At 36.7% G+C, this 20,041-nt stretch overlaps 1 protein-coding gene across 1 annotated transcript; it reads left to right on the forward strand.

Moving 5' to 3' along the window:
* Nucleotides 1-13,599: 13,599 nt before the first annotated feature.
* On the forward strand, nt 13,600-14,950 carry LOC137711872 (umecyanin-like). The gene is made up of 2 exons (XM_068451028.2): nt 13,600-13,944; nt 14,406-14,950. The coding sequence occupies exons 1-2, from the start codon at nt 13,767-13,769 to the stop codon at nt 14,789-14,791; spliced, it is 564 nt and encodes a 187-aa protein (XP_068307129.2). The 5' UTR covers nt 13,600-13,766; the 3' UTR covers nt 14,792-14,950.
* The last annotated feature ends 5,091 nt before the right edge of the window (nt 14,951-20,041 follow it).

Below are 20,041 nucleotides of genomic sequence, written 5' to 3' on the forward strand. Positions count from 1 at the left end.
TGGTATGTTCAAGCATGACCCCAATCAACGTGGATGCCAACATTTTGAAGATGAAAGCTTTTCCATTCTCTCTTTTGGAAAAAGCTAAGGATTGGTTATATGAATTGGCACCTGGAACCATCAGTTCTTGGGAAAGCATGAAAAGAGCATTCTTAGATAAATTCTTCCCCACTTCAAGAGTCATTCTTTTGAGGAAGAAAATTAGTGGCATTCAACAAAACCAAGGAGAGTCATTTCCAGCGTATTATGAGCATTTCAAGACTCTAGTTGCATCATGCCCTCAACATCAAATGAAAGAAGAGCTTCTAATTCAATATTTCTACGAAGGACTTCTTCCAATTGAGAGACAAACGCTAGATGCATCAGCGTGAGGAGCTTTGGTTGACAAAACACCAATTTATGCCAATACCTTAATTGCAAATCGAGCCTTGAATGCACAACAATACGAGGGAGTTGGACAAAGGGACATCCCACGGTAGCAACCACAAGTGAATAAGGTAAGTGCAATTTCTGAAATTCAATCTCAATTGGCTAATCTCACTGTTCTTATGTCACAGGTTGTTGATGGATCCAAAGTGCAAAAAGCAAGTGTATGTGGCGTATGCACCATGCAAGGACACCTCTCTGAGCAATGTCCTCAATTGATAAAGAATGGAGGATGGGAAAGTGACCATGCCATAGGATTTCAAGGCCAAAATCAGCCCAAATATGATCCATTACAATTCGGGATGAAGAGATCATCCAAACATGAAATGGAGGGAACCTCAACAACCTCAACAATAAGGAGGATTTCGTCCACCACCCCCTGGGATATTTCAAAGGCCATTCACACCAATGCAACCTCAACCACCTCCGGTTCAATCAAATTCAAGTACATCTTTGGATAATGATAAAGTTATTTAATTACTCACCTCTTTGACGCAGGGAGTACAAAATCAAGCCAAAGAGATGCAAAATCAAGCTAAAGAAGTGGATGAATTGAAGAAGCAAATGGGGCAAATGGCAGAATTCATGGGCCAATTTAAAGAGCAAGGAAAACTGCCTGGTTCAACTGTTGTGAATCCAAGAGGAAGATTTGAAACCACCAATGCTATCATGTTAAGAAGTGGTAAGGAAGTTGGAACCACCCCACAACCACCCAAATCAAGCCAAAAGGAAGATGAAAAGTTGCTGCAAGAGGAGGAGGATAAAAGCAAAGCCACGGCAAGGGTGGAGCAACCCTTGTCGTAACCACTCAATGCCCCTAAGCCATCCAACAAAGGTAATGTAGGTCTAAATTCAATTGTTTCTCATGTTATTCCACCAAATATGCCTTTCCCTCGCAGATTTTTGCAATAAAAAAAAAAGAAGAGAGTGACAAGGACATTCTTGAGACATTTAGAAAGGTGCATGTCAATATTCCACTTCTTGATGCAATCAAACAATTTCCAAAGTATGCCAAATTCTTGAAAGAACTTTGCACAACAAGTAAAAGGATTTCGGACAAGGAAGTGGTGCATGTAAGTGAAAATGTCTCTACAATGTTATAAAAGAAATTGCCTCCTAAATGCAAGGATCCAGGTAGTTTCACTATCCCTTGTGTAATTGGTAATACAAGGTTTGAACATGCTATGTTAGACTTAGCTGCATCCATTAATGTCATGTCTTACTCTATTTATGTATCTATGAACTTAGGAGAGCTTAAAAATGATGGAGTTATTATTCAATTAGCCGATCGTTCTAATGCATATCCAAAAAGAGTTTTGGAAGATGGTTTGGTGTAGGTTGATCATTTAATCTTTCCGACTGATTTTTATGTGCTTGAAATGGAAGATTCGGCTCACTCTTCACCATTGCCACTCCTACTTGGAAGACCATTCATGAAAATAGCCTAAACCAAAATTGATCTGGCCAATGAAGCATTAACAATGGAGTTTGGTGGTGATATAATTAAATTCAATGTGTCTGAATCTATTAAAAATCCTAATGATGTTCACCCTTGTTTTGCCATTGATATGAAAAAAGATATAGGACAAGAATGTTCAATACCTATCAAGAAGATGCATCTAGACCCACCATCGAAAAGGGAATTGGAGTGGCTGCCCTAAAAACACTCAATCTGGCCGAGAGCACCACTAGTGATTTTGTTGACAGTGCTGCCACTTTTGAGCCTCCATCACAATATGTTTGTAAGTTTCCAATCCCAATTTCAATTCCCATTTCAACTAATAGGTTGTTACCTTATTTGGTGCAGGTTCCCAATCGAATCCAAGATGGTGAGAAAGTTTACATTGACTTTAGGAAGCTAAATACCACAATCAGGGAAGATTACTATCCTCTTCCATTCATAGAGCCTTATTATGAGAATTTTGAGGAGCAGGTTGTGGAGGATGCACCCCTCCATGCCGTGGGCTCCAATGAAGCTTAAAAAGAGGTATCGTCTAATTGGAAGACGTTAAAGCAAGTGTTTCTTAGGAGGCAACCCATGCATTCAAATAAAGAAGACCAAGGAATCGCTTCACAACTAGATTTGCGTTCCTAAACCCTTCTCTTTATTGCTTTTACTTTGCCATACATGTCATGTTTGTTAGTTGCGTTGTTTGATTGTTTGAGTGTGAGTCTTTATTTGAAACATTGAGGACAATGTTTAGTTTAAGTGTGGGGGGGGGGGGGGGTAAACAACTTCTAATGTTGTTTCTCACTGTTTTTAAGTGTTTTTACTGTGTTTTGAAGTGTTTTAATGTGTCTTAAACCGAAAATACGAAAATTTGAAGAAAAAAATCGAAAAAGTTTTGAAAAACCCAAAAAGAGTTGTTTTTGTGTGTTTGTTTGTGTCTTAGGATACCTTCCAACATAATGATGAGGATTTGGTTTTTAATTGCATGACTGTTAAAGAAAGTTACAAACATGGATGGAAGTTTGATTTGCTCTTTGGTTTATGCTTAGTTGTAGTTGTCGTTTACAAATTCACATGTAATCACAAAGAAAAAAAATCAGTTTTTGTAACATGCTTGAAGGAAGGAACTCAAACTAATGCTACAACCCTAAGAGACTTGAGCCTAAACTTTGTTTGGAGAGTTATTAATCTATAATTTCTTGTTTTCTAAAGCCGTTGCATGATTTCATTATTCTTTGCTTGGTTGCTACTTAGAATGCGTTTTGAACATTATAGTTCCAAATACTAGAACTCATACCTGTTTCATTCAAAGCATGATATTGAGTGCATAACATACAATAAGATGAAGTTGTTTAGTTAAACCAGAGCAAAAAAGCCTTGTCCCCTTGCATTTGTATTGTAGGTTTAACCCTTTTGAGCCTTATTTAGCCTATTTTCTTTGTTAGCCACATTATCCTTACCTAGGACTATCCATACCCTTGTTCTTAAAGAATAGTGAAGCATGACTTAGAAGGAATTCCTTTTGATCTACACTATGCAGAAAAACAAGTGTGGGGGAGGGTAAAAGGGCACGGGAAAAGAAAAGAAAAGAAAAGAAAAAAAGAGAAAAAACATGAAAAAAGTTGTGAAAAGAAAGAAAAAGAGTTAAGAAATAAGTGAGAATAAACTCACAAGTATTGGTTGTTGAAGAAAGGGTCCAAAAGTTTGAATTTGACCCTAAGTATTGTGTGAATTTTCCCTTTGTGTTAAAAGTGGATTTTTGCATTCAAAAGTGAATTCTAAGTGTTTATTTCATTACTTTGCTTACTATTGCTTTAAGAACCTTTGTTTTTCCTTACCTTTCTTTGTTAGCCAATACCTTAGCCCCGTTACAACCCTTAGACTTCTATCTTGATTGTTAGGTGTTTCAATATGTGGATTTTGAAATTGGTATGAACATATGGAATCCCTGGTTCTCACTTCTAAGTAGTAGCATTCCGTTCATGAGATCATATACATATTATATTAATAATTCCAGAAAATGCTTTCTTTGTTATAACATATATGAGTGCTAGTCTACATATTTACATCAATCTTCTCACATATACTTAGTGTCGGGAGTGTAGTTAGAAAATCTGTGTGAAAATTGTATATCTAGTGAGGAATTTAGGGAATTCTCTAAGGCATGGTACTACTTTCAAAATGTTGTTTTAATTGATTAAATGCGAGCTAGTAAGTGGTGACTGTGGTTAAGTGTTTGCTTAAGTGTAAAGAGAACTAAAATATGTGGGATTAGTGATTTTTAATATGTCATGTTCACTAGAGATCCCTGAGGCAAATGTTGGAAGGTCTAGATTGTATTTTGTTTGTTTTGTTTGTTTTATTTTGCTCGAGGACTAGCAAAAGCTAAGTGTGGGGGAATTTGATAGGAGCATATTTATGCGACTTAGTTAGCTTATTTCCTTGCATTTATGTTGTTAGTTCTTAGTTATTTTAGTATTTTAAGCTATTTTCGTGTGTTTGTAGGTCCAAAGGGCTAAAGAGGCAAGAAAGTGCATTTTGGAGCAATTTTGGGCTTGGAATGGATAGCATATGCATGAAGCAAGGTGGATGGACGAAATTGAAGATCAAGAGAGGCTAGGAATGTGCTAAAGAGATGGAAGAAATTAATTCAAGACTTGGAAGAAAAGGAATCAGCTACAAAGAAGGAAACAAGAGTCAAACTTCCTTATTTTGACTTAGTCAATCCTAATCTTTTCCTGCTTATTTCCCAGCTACAAGGAGGGTTCCTAATTAATTTAGGACACTTAAATATAAGTTCTAGAAGCCCTAATTCCAGTCAAAGAGGGATGCCACACCTATCCATTTGAAATTCCTTCATTGCCACACAAGGAAGCACATTCCCCTTTCTTTCTAGGTTGCCGCATATCCTTTCCCTTTATCCCAAGGATTCTGACATTTATTTCTCCTTTTCCTTGTGGATTTGGGACCAAAACATGTTTACCAAATTAAGTTAGGCCTTGTTTTTCCTCCCCATATAAATAAGAGCCTTGCCACAGCTTTTGGGGGATCATTCACTACCAATTCATACTTTCAGCCATTCTTTCATACAATTCATCACTCAAACCTTCACCCACACCTTGTGCCGCAGCAAAGAAGAAGAATGAGGAGCCTGGGACGTGCTTACCATTCAAGCTTGGATTGTTGGAGCATTTCCAGGTGTATTCAATCTTTTGTTTCAATGTTAAATTTTAATTATCCTTGTTTTGCGAACATGAGGAGCTAAACTTGTTTTAGCTAGAGGAGACTTTGAAACCATGATTATATTTGCAATATGAATTGATTACCTCCAGTTGTGATTTCATAAATCGTGAATACAATTTGCTTAACTGCTTGATTGATAACTTATTCTTGTGTGTTGATTAAAAGGGCCCGCTTAGTTTGCATGCATGAATTTGATGCTAGAATATAAAGGAGTTTCACATAATCGTTATGAACTTATATTCACAAGTAGTGGAGGTTGCTGGTCACGATCATGTTAAGTAAATTCCTGGTAGGAGTATCATGTTGTTCATAATTACGAATGTCTTGTCAATGCTTATGATTTTCACAAAGCTTAATGATCTTTGATTGTATCTCTATTATGTTGTTCATGTAGAGAACTATTGAAGAATAATTTGGTTGCCGATGCGTATCCCATCGAATTCAATGACTTAAGGAAAATCTGAGGGTTAATTAGTGCTGTTCACGGTTAATCTGGGGTGTTGAGGTTCATGGTTTATTGAAAAAGCAACTGGAAATCAATTTGTATGCAAGTGTGTCATGTGTGGAGAATGACCCTCTAGCTAGCTTATCACCCATCCATTCACCCCAATTTCGTGCAACTTAGTTTAAGTTTACAATCTACTTGTTTTTACCTTAATTTCGTCCAAAATACAATCCCCCTTTACTTTGTTGTGTCAAATTAGTTAGAATCTGTTTTAATTTGTTTCTTTTAGTGTTTTGAGTCAACATAAGTTAAAATTCATCCAAATTAATCCTTAGGTCCTGTTTTGAGTCAATTTAACTTAGTTTATGTGTTTTGAGTCAATTTAGCTTATTTTGAGTTATTGGAGTCTAGTTTTCTGTTTTTCAATCTAGTTTAGTGTTTTAGAGTTTAATTAGAGTAGATTAGCATCCTTTCTAATCCCTGGCCTAGAACGATCGCTACTTACACATACTACAATTATAGGGTTTAATTTGTGTGTTAGAATATTTCACATCAGAGCATAAGTAGCCTAAGTGTAGTCTAACAAGACAAATACTAATGATATGACACCCAAAGGTGACCATACAATGGTGATAATCTGTTAGAGCTGCCGTAGATTCCTCGCAAGCCACCAAAAAACACTCTTAACTAGAACCTGGAGGGGCGCAAAATAGAAGTGTGAGTGGGCAAAACAAAGCTTTTCAAAATCATTTCATTTCTCAAAAGTTCTAACCCCTCGCCGTAAAACTTGTATAATTTCCCAGAAAATAGAATATATCCATATACCACAACCATTATCAAAATAGAAAAATTCACCAATATGCCATGTCAAACATCTCAGCATAAAACATATGTAAGCCAGGTGGTATAAATCAATGCAAATGATATATCAACCAGAGTCATCTAACGTGACCTATACGGCTAAATCTAGAGCTCATCCATCTAGCCGGAGTCACCTAACGTGACCTGTACGGCTCAAATCCACATCTCAGCAAATATACCGACACACGGGTTAAAACCACCTAAAGTGGTCTGTACGATAGGACTGGGTGTAAATAAATACGCTCAAGTGCTACGATCACGTGAAGACTGCAAATAATCGCAGGTCACCTACGAGTCGAAACCACCTATAGTGGTCTGTACGACAGGACTGTGCACCTAACTTGGATCCAAGATGAGTATATGGTGCGGGAGGTGAACATCACGTGAAGGACTATACCCTAACTTTGGGCGGGAGCACTAATACCGGGATGCAGGTTTATGAGCTCTCAACACATCTCACATAATCATCAATCTCACGACCATAATCTATAAACTTACCTGGCACTTACCTGTGCGTCCGTAGCACCAATCATAAATATATGCAACTACTAATGCATAAGTAAAATAGGCAGATGCTTTGCATGGCATTTCAAGACGTATAATCATTCAAATTCATTTTCTAGGAAAAATACCAAGTATATAGGTATACATTGAAAACCAAAAGCCCACTCACTGGTATGTGGAAGGGTTGTAGCCCCCGAGCCTCGATTGACCGCTCTCGTCCTAACGATAGGTCTCGCCTAGATGCGAAACAACTATATCAACGTTAATTTAAAGCACATAAACAAAATTAGCTAATAACTTCTCATACATTACTCAAATGGGGTGTTTGAATATACCAACGTGATATACTCAACACCACTAACATCCCCATATTTTTAGAAAAATTTTCCGACCACCCACGCGTCGGCCATGCATAGGCACGTGCCTAGCACACGTACAGAAACCCTAACGGCGTTAGGAAATATTCCGTCCAAAAATGGAATATACCGTTATATATACCTGACGCTGTTAATATATTCCGTCAAAGTTGACGGAATATTCTTCTTCTCCTTCCTTGGTTAGCCAGAGTCCAGAGCCGGTTGCCACTGCGTCACCGGTTTCTGGAAAAACTTCAAAGCTTGATAACTTACTCATTTCTTAACCAAAACCATGAAATTTGTACCAAAATGAAGCTGACAACAAGTAGAACAAAACCTTACCACTTTTAAGACTAAACTACAACGGAATCTTGTCGAAAAAACCCACAATAATCCAACCAAACTCAACTTCCTAACGTCCAAAACACTTCGTTTTTTCTTCTCCAAGCTTCATGAAGACGTTCTAAAGCTCCCTAGAAGCTTAAAAACTTCCAAAAACATCACGATTGCATGAATAGTACCCAAATCGAAGTTCACGAGAAACTAGGGTTTTCGAAGGTTTCACGTCCAACCAAAGGTATGGATCAACTCCTGAGCTTGCAAGGAGTCCAAAAACACCAACAACGATCTCGATCTGCGACTGGAAAGGTTGGTTTGAGGTTTGTCCGTACAATTGTACGGAAATGGAAGAAAATCCGAGAGAGATGAAAGAGAGAGTACACGGGTTGAGGGTGTGTGTGTGTGTGTGGTCCTCGTTGGGTCACCAACCAAAACAAAACCTTAAGTCCTTTAGTTCTAATTGGGTCCAAACAAGTTGGACTAAACTTATTTGGTCCACAACCAAAGTGCATGTCACACAACGTCATTTAACATTCAAGGGTAAAATCGTCATTCCATGCTAGCAAGGATAAAATAATATACCCATTCAAGACGGACTGTCACAAGATCCTCTTCGCTGTACAATTTTTTTTAAACTCAAAAATTATTTTTGAGTCATAGAAAAGGTACGTTGCTATAGGTAAAAAAATTTGAGTTGTTGTACGATTTAGTCCAGTTTTCTTATCTTTTAACTTTAATTAAATTTCTTGATTTAAATGTTTAAATATGAAAATAACCACTTTCATGGAAAATAACTAAAAGAAATTATATATATCATCATATAAGATATCTATACCATATGTTGATAAAATACATTTTACCTATGATAAAGTATCTACAAAAATAAATAAAAATATTAAATGTTTATCATCCATGAAAATGGTTTAAAGAAATTTCATCTTCCATACATTTATAAACTCATTCTAGTATATATGCTAATATATATAATACCTACAACATAAATTAGTTAACACATTTAAGGTAGAAGAACAAATTGAAAAATGAATTAGGAGTAGTAAAAAGAAGAAAAAATATTTAATCATAAAATTGAGTAAAAGATAAACTTATAAATACGGAATAGCATTTATCACAATTTAATAAAATGGTAAATCAAAGTTAGTGTGGATAATCACTTAATGGAGCTAACTCAACAAAGTGGACTAAATCTAATAATAAGTCACAAAATAAGAGTTATATCAAGTTTTTATGAAAAAGTAATTTTTTACTCCAATTCTTAAGTAGAATACTAAAGGGCCCAAAGGTTCTAAAGATTTCCCGGATTGAGGGTTTGTTCAAAGGCCACTTAGTACTATGATCTAATAGTATTCTTCTTCACTTGTAAGTGAAATATCTTAGGTTCGATTCTTGCCAAATGCGAATTTGAACCACATTATTGTTAGCCCAAGTTTCATGGTTGAGTGGTATTCACCGGGTGGTTTACTTTCTTTTTTTCAGGGACAAACCTTGACCAAGGGATTGCATACTCACTTATGGTGCTGGCTCTTGTGTTCACATACCTCATCCACAGCGCCGACATTCCCGACTTCTGAGCTCAGAAATGAATGAAGGAATCGACGGAATAAGGGATAGGAGTGTTTGTTTAGTCAAACTTGAGCCGGTGGATGTTTTTGTATCCCTTTGCTCATTGTACAAGTCTGACTTTGACACTTTGTTGCTGTTTGGCAATTGCGTTCCTGCGTTCTGTTTACCAACGACATGAAGCACACAAGTAGAATAGGAAAAATAGCACATTGTATGAAAAGAAAATCAGAAAAACATTTTACGACCTTAATAATTGTCGGTTTGTCACCCATAAAAATGGAAGATGGGAAGGAAAGAAAAACGAGTCATCCGTATGAGAAAGACCTCTGCCTAAGAATCTTATCAACACAAAAAGCAATCAGGCTTTCCTGTCAATTGACTTTGCATCCTTCTGTTCCTGGCCAGCTAATGAAAGCTTCTTCACTTTCTGTTACGAAAAAATAATTGAAAGAATCGAAGAAGTGTTTGCATAAAAGCAGGTTTTGCATTCAGAAACTAGAATGATACATCTAGGTAAAGCCACTGACCGATTAATGCTAATAGCAACTGAATAATAACGATTGTTCATCGTCAGAAAGCATATAACAAAATCACAATATTCAATGGTTGATATCGACAAAAAGGGGACAACTAGTGGCTCCACCCTTCTAGGACCTGAAAAGATTTACAGAGATATTTTAGCCTTTTCTAACCACAAGTCTGACTTCCAGCCCACCTGCGGGTTTTGAACCCAAAATCTCCAATTTTTTGTTTTAAAAAAATATCGTAATCCATACTTTACTACTGGGTTACCTGCTCATGGTTGTTGATATTGACTTTAGAGCTGTTGCTTATTTGATATAAGCTCGACATCTCAACATTTTGGTACAATCTGAAAACCCAAAAGTAATCGGGAAGCTAACTTGCCCATTTTACACACTGAATTCCAAGTTTATGTATCTAAATATCAAAAGCATGCCTACTTGTCTTTTTATCCCCTCATCTTGCTTGCCATAAAATGAATCGACTTGGGGCAACACTGGTGTCAAGTTCAAGAAACGAACTCTAGTTTGGATAAAAATGGCTTCCCTAAGATTAGATCCCACCAACAGTAATAAGCTTCTCAGATGAGTCAGAATCCCGGTTAGGAATCAACTAATTAGGATAAGCTCGCAGGTTATTCAATTACACAGTAAAACAACCAGGACCATGAAGCAATTTGTTTGGTATTTTTTTATTACCAAAAGCAAACATAGCTTTTAAAAGTAGCATGTAGGTTGCTTTTAAAAACTGCTACTATAAAAGCAGAGTAAAGCTTTTAATGAATATTTCTAATTTTTGTAATACACTATCTATTGGAGAACAACGGCTACTATTAAGTTTTTTGAAAATGACATTATTTATTTTTTCGAAACACACTATCCGTTGAAGAACAAAGCGACTACCACCACCTACTAGTACAAACACTAACCTTACACCACCGTCGTAAGTACCACCACCATAATTTATCGCCACTACCACCGCCATTGCCACCACCACCACAACCACAACAACCACTACAACTACCAACACAACCACAACAACAGGTCCACCACCAGGGGCAAATGCATTAAGGGGCAAGGAGGGTTAGATGACCCTCTGAACTCTTGTGAATCTCCATAGATAACTTAGGTGCTGCCCTTTTGAAGCTTGGAATTGCCCTTCACACATTCAACAAAATTGGCAATTAATCGGCCAAAACAAAATCCAAAGTCTGAAATTCAGAAATGATTTCCCTTGTATTTCACTGAGATCGTCGTCAGTTACTCGGTTGCAGTCTTACAAAGTATGAGGCCTTGTACGATTCGAAGAGGACAACTTGAAACCCTATTTTTCTATTTTGTGAACGACGTCATCTTGTATTATTTTGATACATGACATAATCTGTTTAGTCTAGAATCCTATCAGCACAATGAGTGCAATTACTCTCTTTTTTTATGTAGAAATAATAATAATGAATAATAGTATTCATCCTTTTTGTAATTATATTTCAACAAATAATATACACTACGTTTTTTAAGTTGCTTGACTTTATGGTTTGTAGCTTCATTTCAATTTGTGTTGATAAATTGAGGAAGTTTTAATCTAGATTATTGAATGAGTTGAGTTTTGTGTGAGGTGTCACATCCCGGCTCGGGGGGACCACTTCCCGGGTCCGCCCCACCACCGTAGCACGATATTGTCCTCTTTGGGCTTACCATTCTCTCACGGTTTTGTTTTTGGGAACTCACAAGCAACTTCCCAGTGGGTCACCCATCATGGGATTGCTCTAGCCCCCTTCTCGCTTAACTTCGGAGTTCCTACGAAATCCGAAGCCAGTGAGCTCCCAAAAGGCCTCGTGCTAGGTAGGGATGGGAATATACATATAAGGATCACTCCTCTGGGCGATGTGGGATGTCACAATCCACCCCCTTAGGGGCCCGACGTCCTCGTCGGCACACACGCGACCAGGGTTAGGCTCTGATACCAATTGTCACATCCCGGCCCGGGGGGGGGGGACCACTTCCCGGGCCCGCTCCACCACCGTAGCACGATATTTTCCGCTTTGGGCTTACCATTCCCTCACGGTTTTGTTTTTGGGAACTCATGAGCAACTTCCCAGTGGGTCACCCATCATGGGATTGCTCTAGCCCCCTTCTCGCTTAACTTCGGAGTTCCTACGAAATCCGAAGCCAGTGAGCTCCCAAAAGGCCTCGTGCTAGATAGGGATGGGAATATACATATAAGGATCACTCCTCTGGGCAATGTGGGATGTCACATGAGGAGTTGGTTTGTATGAGTTTATAATTATGTGTATTTGCTAATTACATTGGTTTTGGTTATACTTGTTGCTATTGCTTCAACACTTCAATGGAAAAAGCATTTTTCACTATGAATATTTAGAAAAGTCTCCGAATGGAAGATCAGTGGTTGAGTGATAGCATAGTGGTTTATATCGAGAGCAATGTTTTTTCTTCCATTGATAATGAAGGATAATTGTAACTTGTATTGTTATTTCTTGTATAAATTACGAATGATGGAAACATGGTTTAATTTTTAAGGTTATATGTCTAAGAAATATTTGTGAATTTTACAAGTGACCCTCCGAATATTTTTTCCTGGATCCGCCACTGTCCATCACCACTACCGCCACCCCTACCCCCATTTTTATATTTGCACCCCAACCAACACACCCTACTATTGGCACTACCACCATTGCTGCTACCATCACCACCACCCCAGCTGCCACCACCCTCACAACCATGTCCAATTTGGTCATTGGATATAATTATATCAATCCTTCGTGAAATTTTACCAAACGCTTTTACACTTTTTTTCATACTCACAACACTTTAACAAATATTGTTTATCAAACGCCTATCTACTTTATTTTACAGCTAATTATTCTTAAAACACATCAATTCCAAACTGGTCTATGTTATGTTTATATTGTTGTGACAGAACTTGTGACCTGTAAACATGTGGATCATTCATGTAGACAAATCATATTTGAAGATTAAGTATTGACCAAATTCATCCGAGTAAACATGTCGGACAATAACTCTTCGATGCCTGATCAAGTTATGGGTCGGTGCAAATTTCGGTAGAGTTTTGAGTAATGAGTTTTGCCAAACTTGAAGTTGTAGAGTTTGTTAATGGTACAATGTGGTGCAAATTAGTGCCTCTTTTTTTATGACTAGTAATGATATTGAGAACAATATAATTTTCTCATGTTGAGGAATTTTCTTGTTGATTCAATATGCTTTCTATATTACTGTTTTATAAACACAGACTACCTCCTCCGCCCGCCGGGGGCCTTTATTGTCATGAACTCTATGTACATGTAACCTACATTATCATACACAGTGAAAACTAGAAACGGTACTAGTGTTTGGTGAGCCATGATACATGTTAACGCTTGTGCATTTGCGTGATTACAGTATAATCTAAAGCTAGTCCAAGTACAATGTCCATGATCATCCTGTTCAAAATTACAGTTGATTGACAAGTTTAACGATAAATTAACCATATCGCCATATTAATATAACCTGAAAACGATTTCGTATCAAAAAGAAGCATAATCAAATCAGAGAATCGTTTATTAATTAACAAATTGCTTAATTAGGTTTCCACAAGACATCTGATTATTTAAATAGTTATTTGTCATTTCTCCTAAAATAGCCACATCGCTGCCTGTAGATTGTTAGCTTTGCGTGCTAAAAACCCTCTTCTCCTTTGAAAATAGGCAAAATCCCCATCTCATATTTCTAACAACATAACCGTTGACTTCGTCCAAAACCCTTAAAATACCATGCACTTCCCATGCAATCACAGCCTCGCACGATCAAGCAACTCCAAACAATTTTAATAGCAGGCATCCATCTCATTTTTCTTTTAGCCGTCTTGTGTTGAAGGAAACAAGAACTAGGTTAATATTGTTATTATTATTTTTTATTATTTTATTATAATTAAGCTTCCTTCAACACCGGCTCACTAGGGAAACAAATAAATTTATGTAAGAAAAAATATACATCGAAAGATATATAGAAAGCCGGGAGGCAAGATGGAAAAGATACAGTTTGCGGTGTTTATGGCGGCAGCGATCGGCTGCTTCTTGACGGGACCAGTGACTGCTTTCACTCACATTGTTGGAGGAAAAGAGGGCTGGTCTGTACCTGAGAACAAAACCTTCTACGAGGACTGGGCTTTTCCAAGAACCTTTGGTGTTGGTGACAGACTTGGTAAGAATTTCTTGTTGATTTTTGAAATTTAAGAAAGGAGAGAAAATAGCATCCATTTTCATCTTATATATTGTACAAAAGGCTTTGAATTCCCGACTTAGGGTTCTAATCAATAATTGAACGAGTGATCTATATGGTTGGCTCGAAAGGGTTTCAGTTTTGAACTCAAGCAATGAGGTTCAAAACGAAACCCTAGATTAAAATACAAACAATGAGTTTTTGTTTGATCCTTGAAAATAAATTAAATAGTTTGTTTGTACGTACATTTGTAACATGCATATAATACTGGAATTTACTATTCTAAATGATTTTTGTTTTCAAATTAAACAATGAGGACGAAAATCGAAAATCCTTTGAGTTACGTAAATCAAAGCAAGTTTGGCTTGGCCTACAAATTTTCAAGATTTTGGTATATCTATATATCTAACGATTCTTGCTTGAATGTGTCGTCCGAATTGCAGTTTTCCCCTACAGGCCAGGCTCTGGCAACGTAGTAGTCATCAACAAGGACGACTTCGACAAATGCACACAGAAGAATATCATTTACATGTACTACTACGGACCAACCATCCTCGACCTCACAGCACCAGGTGACCACTACTACTACAGTGGCGTCGGCAAGCACTGCGAGTTTGGCCAAAAGCTCCACATCAAGGTCGTCAACAAGCCCGGATCATCTGGCAAGATTTCCCCATTCAAGCTTGTTTCCAAGGTCAAAGAGATCACCGCTGGTGCGCCTGCCCCCGTCACAGATGCGCCTGCTCATGCTCCTTCCTCAGCCACCACCATTCAAAATGTTGGCATGGCTTCTGGTTTATTGACCGTCTTCTTTTCTCTCTTCATGTAAAGAGAGATTATACGTACTTGTGATATTACCCTTGACAAAGTAATTCTATGAGACATATCATCCGTACTATAACTAAGAGAAAATTCTTTGTCAAACATTGTACTGGAAGATGGATTTTTATCCCTATTACATGAAATAATCTTAATAATTCATCTAAAACCTGAAGCTACTATATTACATTTCCATGGAATCCTACTTTAGTTTATTTATAATGCTTAGGCCTTTCACAACGGTTCAAAAATTTTGAGTTTTGATTATTATAGAATATATAGCTTTTAGAACTACAAAACTTTCACATAACAAAAACAGTGTTATAGGCATCAAATGCATACAATCTTATTTTCATATATTGTTATCAAACTCGCATAAACTACTGTGGAAGACCTTAACGGCTCTTGGATTAACAATGTGAAAAGGCAGAGATTTGACTCTTGAGAATGGACTAAAGCTTTACTTCGCTCAAGAAGGTTTAGGTAATGATTTCAAAGGAAATGGACCACCAGTTTAACCCATAAATATTCCAACTAGACAGTCCTTCAAACTATGACCCAAGCCCAAGGGCAGAGTACTGGTAATGTTCAAATCCATTTTGAGAACGTGAATAATGGAAGAGGATTCATATTGCAGACCTCAAAGTCAAATTTTGGTTTTATGCTCATTTTGACCGCAAAATATTCAGCTTCTTCTGTAAGGTAAATTATAATTTAGCACGTGTACATATATATTTTCTATATATTTGTAAAAAGTCATTTTAGTAAATGTGCCAGTTTATGGTTTATAGGTAAGAAAGAACACCTTAATTGTAAAAAAAGGAACCAGTATTCTTTTTAAGCTCACATTGTTCTGTGCACATCTTTGTTTCTGCTAGCTGAAAATTTTACAATGGTTAGATGAGATATGGATAATACATTTTGAGGACATGAAAAAGGGAATAAAATTTGGATAAACAAAATGAAACCGGCAAGAAAAAGGAGAAGACATTTGGATAAAGAGAACAAAAGGAAGATTGAAAGTGCAAAAAAGAAACTCAAAAGAAGTGCCTGGTTGGAGTGGAGAATGACTTGTATGGTATAAGCACACTGCTACAGTGCCATTTCGTACCAATAATAAAAAGTCTATTCTCATCACATGTCCTTATATCATTAGCATGAAACGCCATTGTGATAGTGTACTCGTGTCATACAAGTTGCTCTCACAAATGAGTTGAATGATGTTACAATAAATATCATCCATCCATCCACTAAAGCTCATTTGAGATCTCAATGTACTCCAAAATCCAAATGTATTCGAATCCAGAGTGGAGACCCACGGAGGAAATCTCACTCAATACTCTGTTTCATCACTCTTGCTGTCGGGTTGTTCCTCAACTTGGCTCCCATTTGACACTTGTAAGAATAACATCACAGCAACTTATCCAAGAACAAGAATTCATCCAATTGAATCACAATCAATATAAATTTCTTATTAAACACACTTAAGAACAAAGAAAGCTTTTGACACGTACCTGCATTATTTGATCCTGATGAAGAAGCCATTGCAGGCCTTTGTGCTCAAAACCTTCTCCTCTTTAATGATAAGAAAATATCTTCTAATCAATAGGACTTAGAACACAACAAGCTGACAAAATCGCAAGAGCAGGGGTTTGAGATATATATAGCACTCCTCTGTCCATTCCCTATCAGAACCGGACTAGGACTCAAAACTATACAAACTATCAGAATTCTGAGACCTTACAAAGTTCCAATACCGAGTCCTTTTCCAAAACCAACTGGAACTTCTCTCAATTATGCTATCCCAAATAATTGAGGATAGTTTAACAGCTTCGACGAAGACTTTTCCATATCAATCTTAAACAATACGACTGGTTCCAACTTATATTTCATACTCATAATCTTACAACACTACCTGCCTAATTTTCCACCCACATTGCATGATAATACACACTTTTGGTCTGAAAATTTTAATTTCTGCATTTACTCTAACTGCAAATATCGTTGTACGAATTTGATTTTTTGGAAAAGGGAAGCCAGCAGCTAGCTAGATATTTAGATTTGGGGACAACCTCAAATAATAGTGGTTTCATAATTTTATGCATGGTCACTCTCTAACCTTAGTCCTTTTTCCTTCATTTCTATACCTAAAATAATAATACCCAGCTATTGGTCAAAATTGTAGTTTTCTTCGTGACGTTGAAAGCTATCTCAATTTTGAATATTTATTTCCTGTTCATTGGAAAGAAAGTAAAATTACTTATAGATGTGTTTTTAACCCTAAGTGATGGCGACCATAAAAGTTTGGGGTGGTTATAAAAAAGTACGTCTGTTTATTTTTTATGCAATTAGTTTTTTTATTTTTTTTTATAAGCATGTTAAAGTTTTACTTAAAAGTATTTGGATGCGTTTTGTTAGTTCGTCGCTTACCCAACTAAATACTAGAGGATCAGACTCAAAAAGGTGACAAAAGTACAAGCTTCTAGCTTATTTGGGTTTTTATTTGCTTGGTGAACTGAACTCACGGTTTAGGGTTGTTTCTTGTCTAAGGATGTAAAGGTAAAGAGTACTGTAACAATGAAAGGAAAAACCTTTTAAGGGCTTATAAAATGTTAGGCTACTCCTCATATTGCAATTGATTTTATGGTGGAACTCCAACTTTTTCGTGGCATTAACACAGGTTGGCCCATATGTGAAGTTCAATAGCCACACGTGCTTCAAGTCACCCCATTTGTGTTATATGCGTGTCATTTTTTTTACTTTTATGATGGTTTCAGAAACAGACATAAAACAAAGACGCACCACACTCACAACTCCCAATGTTAAGAAATACCTCAAGTTTAAAAGTTATCTCATTCGGCTTCGTTCATAAAAAAGAAATTAAGAGTACTTCGAGAAATATTAGGAATGACAGTAAAGGAGTAGTTCTACAGAAAAATGACTCTTTCATAAATGTTTTTGTTGAAAATAGTTTTATGAGATGCAACACAATCATCATTAAAATTCTTACTTCTTCATCAAAACGTATTCAACAAATGCTTCATCTAGAAAGCACTAGAAAGTATTTCATAACTTTCATTTTTTGTTTCTTCTAACACTATATGCCTTAATACACTTTTAATTAGTTTTCAACACCAAACTACAATAAAAGAGTTAAGCCCCAAACTTTAACATTGAAAAATAAATGGCAAACCCTCAACCATGATGTTTCTCAAACCCCCCCCCCCCCCAACACCCCCAAAAAATAAAAAAATAAAAAAATAAAATGAGAGATATATTTTTGGATGTAAGGGATTTTTTTTTTTTTTTTTTTTTTTGAGGGATTGTAAGGGATTGTTGTGATTACATGAATCCTTCGCATCCCTCAATTGTTATGAATGGGACAAATATTAGTGATTTCGAATCTCTTTGATAGCTTGGATATCTGTTTAGAATTTACAGCCACAAAAATTATGTAACATACAAAAATATGGACGCGGAGAAACGAAACTCTCCTACCAAAACTGTTGAGAAAAGTCAAAAAACACAAAATCTAATCCCGTGCCTTCCACACAATCTCAAATGGGCCTTGTAAGAAAAAAAAAAAAACAAAAGCCTACAAATCAGTGGGCCTGGTGGTGCTCTTATCGAAAAACGCATGGCCACGTCAAGTGGGACCGCAATCGCAATCGGATGGCGGAGACACAGTGAAGAGTGAGCTAGACTGGGAGACGGAGGTGGGGACCAGAACAAAGAATGGGGCCCAAAGGCAAAAGGCCCAGTTGTGTCACTTGCATTGCTCGAGGTAGGATGGAAGGAAAACCGTTAGCCTAACATGACGTGTAAGGCTGTGATTGAGTGATTATGTGGGGAGGTGGGGGGCTATGTAAATCTACAAGATTTTGGTGTTTTGTGCGGGAAATTTGAAGCGTGGTTGCGGCCTGGGTCTTGTGACTTCCTTTGTTGAGAGAACAGAGGGCCTACCCCCAACAAAGGCTGACGGACATAGAGGCACATAGGCTCGTGCCCCAAAATATGTCGTAAATATTATTCTTACCATAATTTTATACCATATTTTTTTATCATTTTATGTGGCAGATGAGTTGAACAAGTTACATTATTTAATTTCAATTTTCTTATTAATTAAAACACTTAAATAAGGATAGCATTATTGGTGGTATATAATTAAAACACAATTAAATGCTAATTAATTTAGATGATGTGGCTGTCGATATTAGACGCCACCTAAGATGGTATATAATTGTGGTACAAAAACATGGTAAGAATAGCATTATTGGATTTTTAGCATTATTGGGTTTTTAAATGGTCTAATTATACCCTCATTTGTACAATCTTTTAAATAGAGATGGAATCTACATGTGTTGGTGCATCCTATTTATATTTTAGAAATAGAATAAATGAGTAATATAATTAGGTGATAAATGTAACATTACTTAACGAAAATATTTGGCTCCCCATGTAAAGATTACTTGTTGTAAGTAAACCGTAGTTTGATGAGTGAGAATGAGAAATCTAGCTACAAGATAACTTTACACGTTATAGTTCATAATTTTTTGTACACTGTAAATAATTTGATGAGAAAAACTTATTTACAACAAATATGTCACTGTTTTGGTATATCAAGTATGTCTTGTACATACAAGAGCGCGTGATTCACTTGTATACTACTAAGGTTGCGTATCGTTGCATATGTGTTAAGATTGTGATTTACAGTTAAAAAGAATTTGACTAAAATCTCGTTTGGAACTGTTTCTTTAAAAAATATTGATGCTCAGAAGCACTTTTAATAAAAGCGGCTATATTAGAAACACATTGAAACTTTTAATAAAAATATAAGTGCTCTCTAGTACTTATACTTGAGGTGGATAATGATGTAGATGGGTAAGCAATAAGCATTGTATTTTGTGGCATGATTGGAAGTTTTGGTTTGGTTGGTTAGTTCATGCATTTACATGGTCTCATTTGAGGTTAATGTGTACCTAAGTGAAGTACACATTTGCAACGTTGAACTCGAAGAGTGAAGTTCCCTAGCTAGTTCTCTTTTAACTCGGGAAATCTTCTAATTGCTGCAAGTGCATGCTTAAACCTGACCTTATTAGGTGGTTTAGATTAGACAGGATTGAGACGGAGTCTGATTTATATATATTAAGTTTTATCTCTGTAAAGAAAACTTGGTGTGCACAAGCTTTCTCACGGTGATGCGCGATTAGTACATTGCTCCCGTGCACTTGTAGCTTGGGTCTCGGACTAGTACAAATTA

This window comes from Pyrus communis, chromosome 14 (assembly GCF_041283825.1).
Source record: "Pyrus communis isolate YQ-2024b chromosome 14, ASM4128382v1, whole genome shotgun sequence".
Classification (NCBI taxonomy): Eukaryota; Viridiplantae; Streptophyta; class Magnoliopsida; order Rosales; family Rosaceae; genus Pyrus; species Pyrus communis.

Coding starts and splice junctions, on each gene's coding strand:
- LOC137711872 (XM_068451028.2), top strand. CDS start 13,767: ATGGAAAAGATACAGTTTGCGGTGTTTATGGCGGCAGCGATCGGCTGC. Junction 13,945..14,405: donor TGGTGTTGGTGACAGACTTG/GTAAGAATTTCT, acceptor TCCGAATTGCAG/TTTTCCCCTACAGGCCAGGC.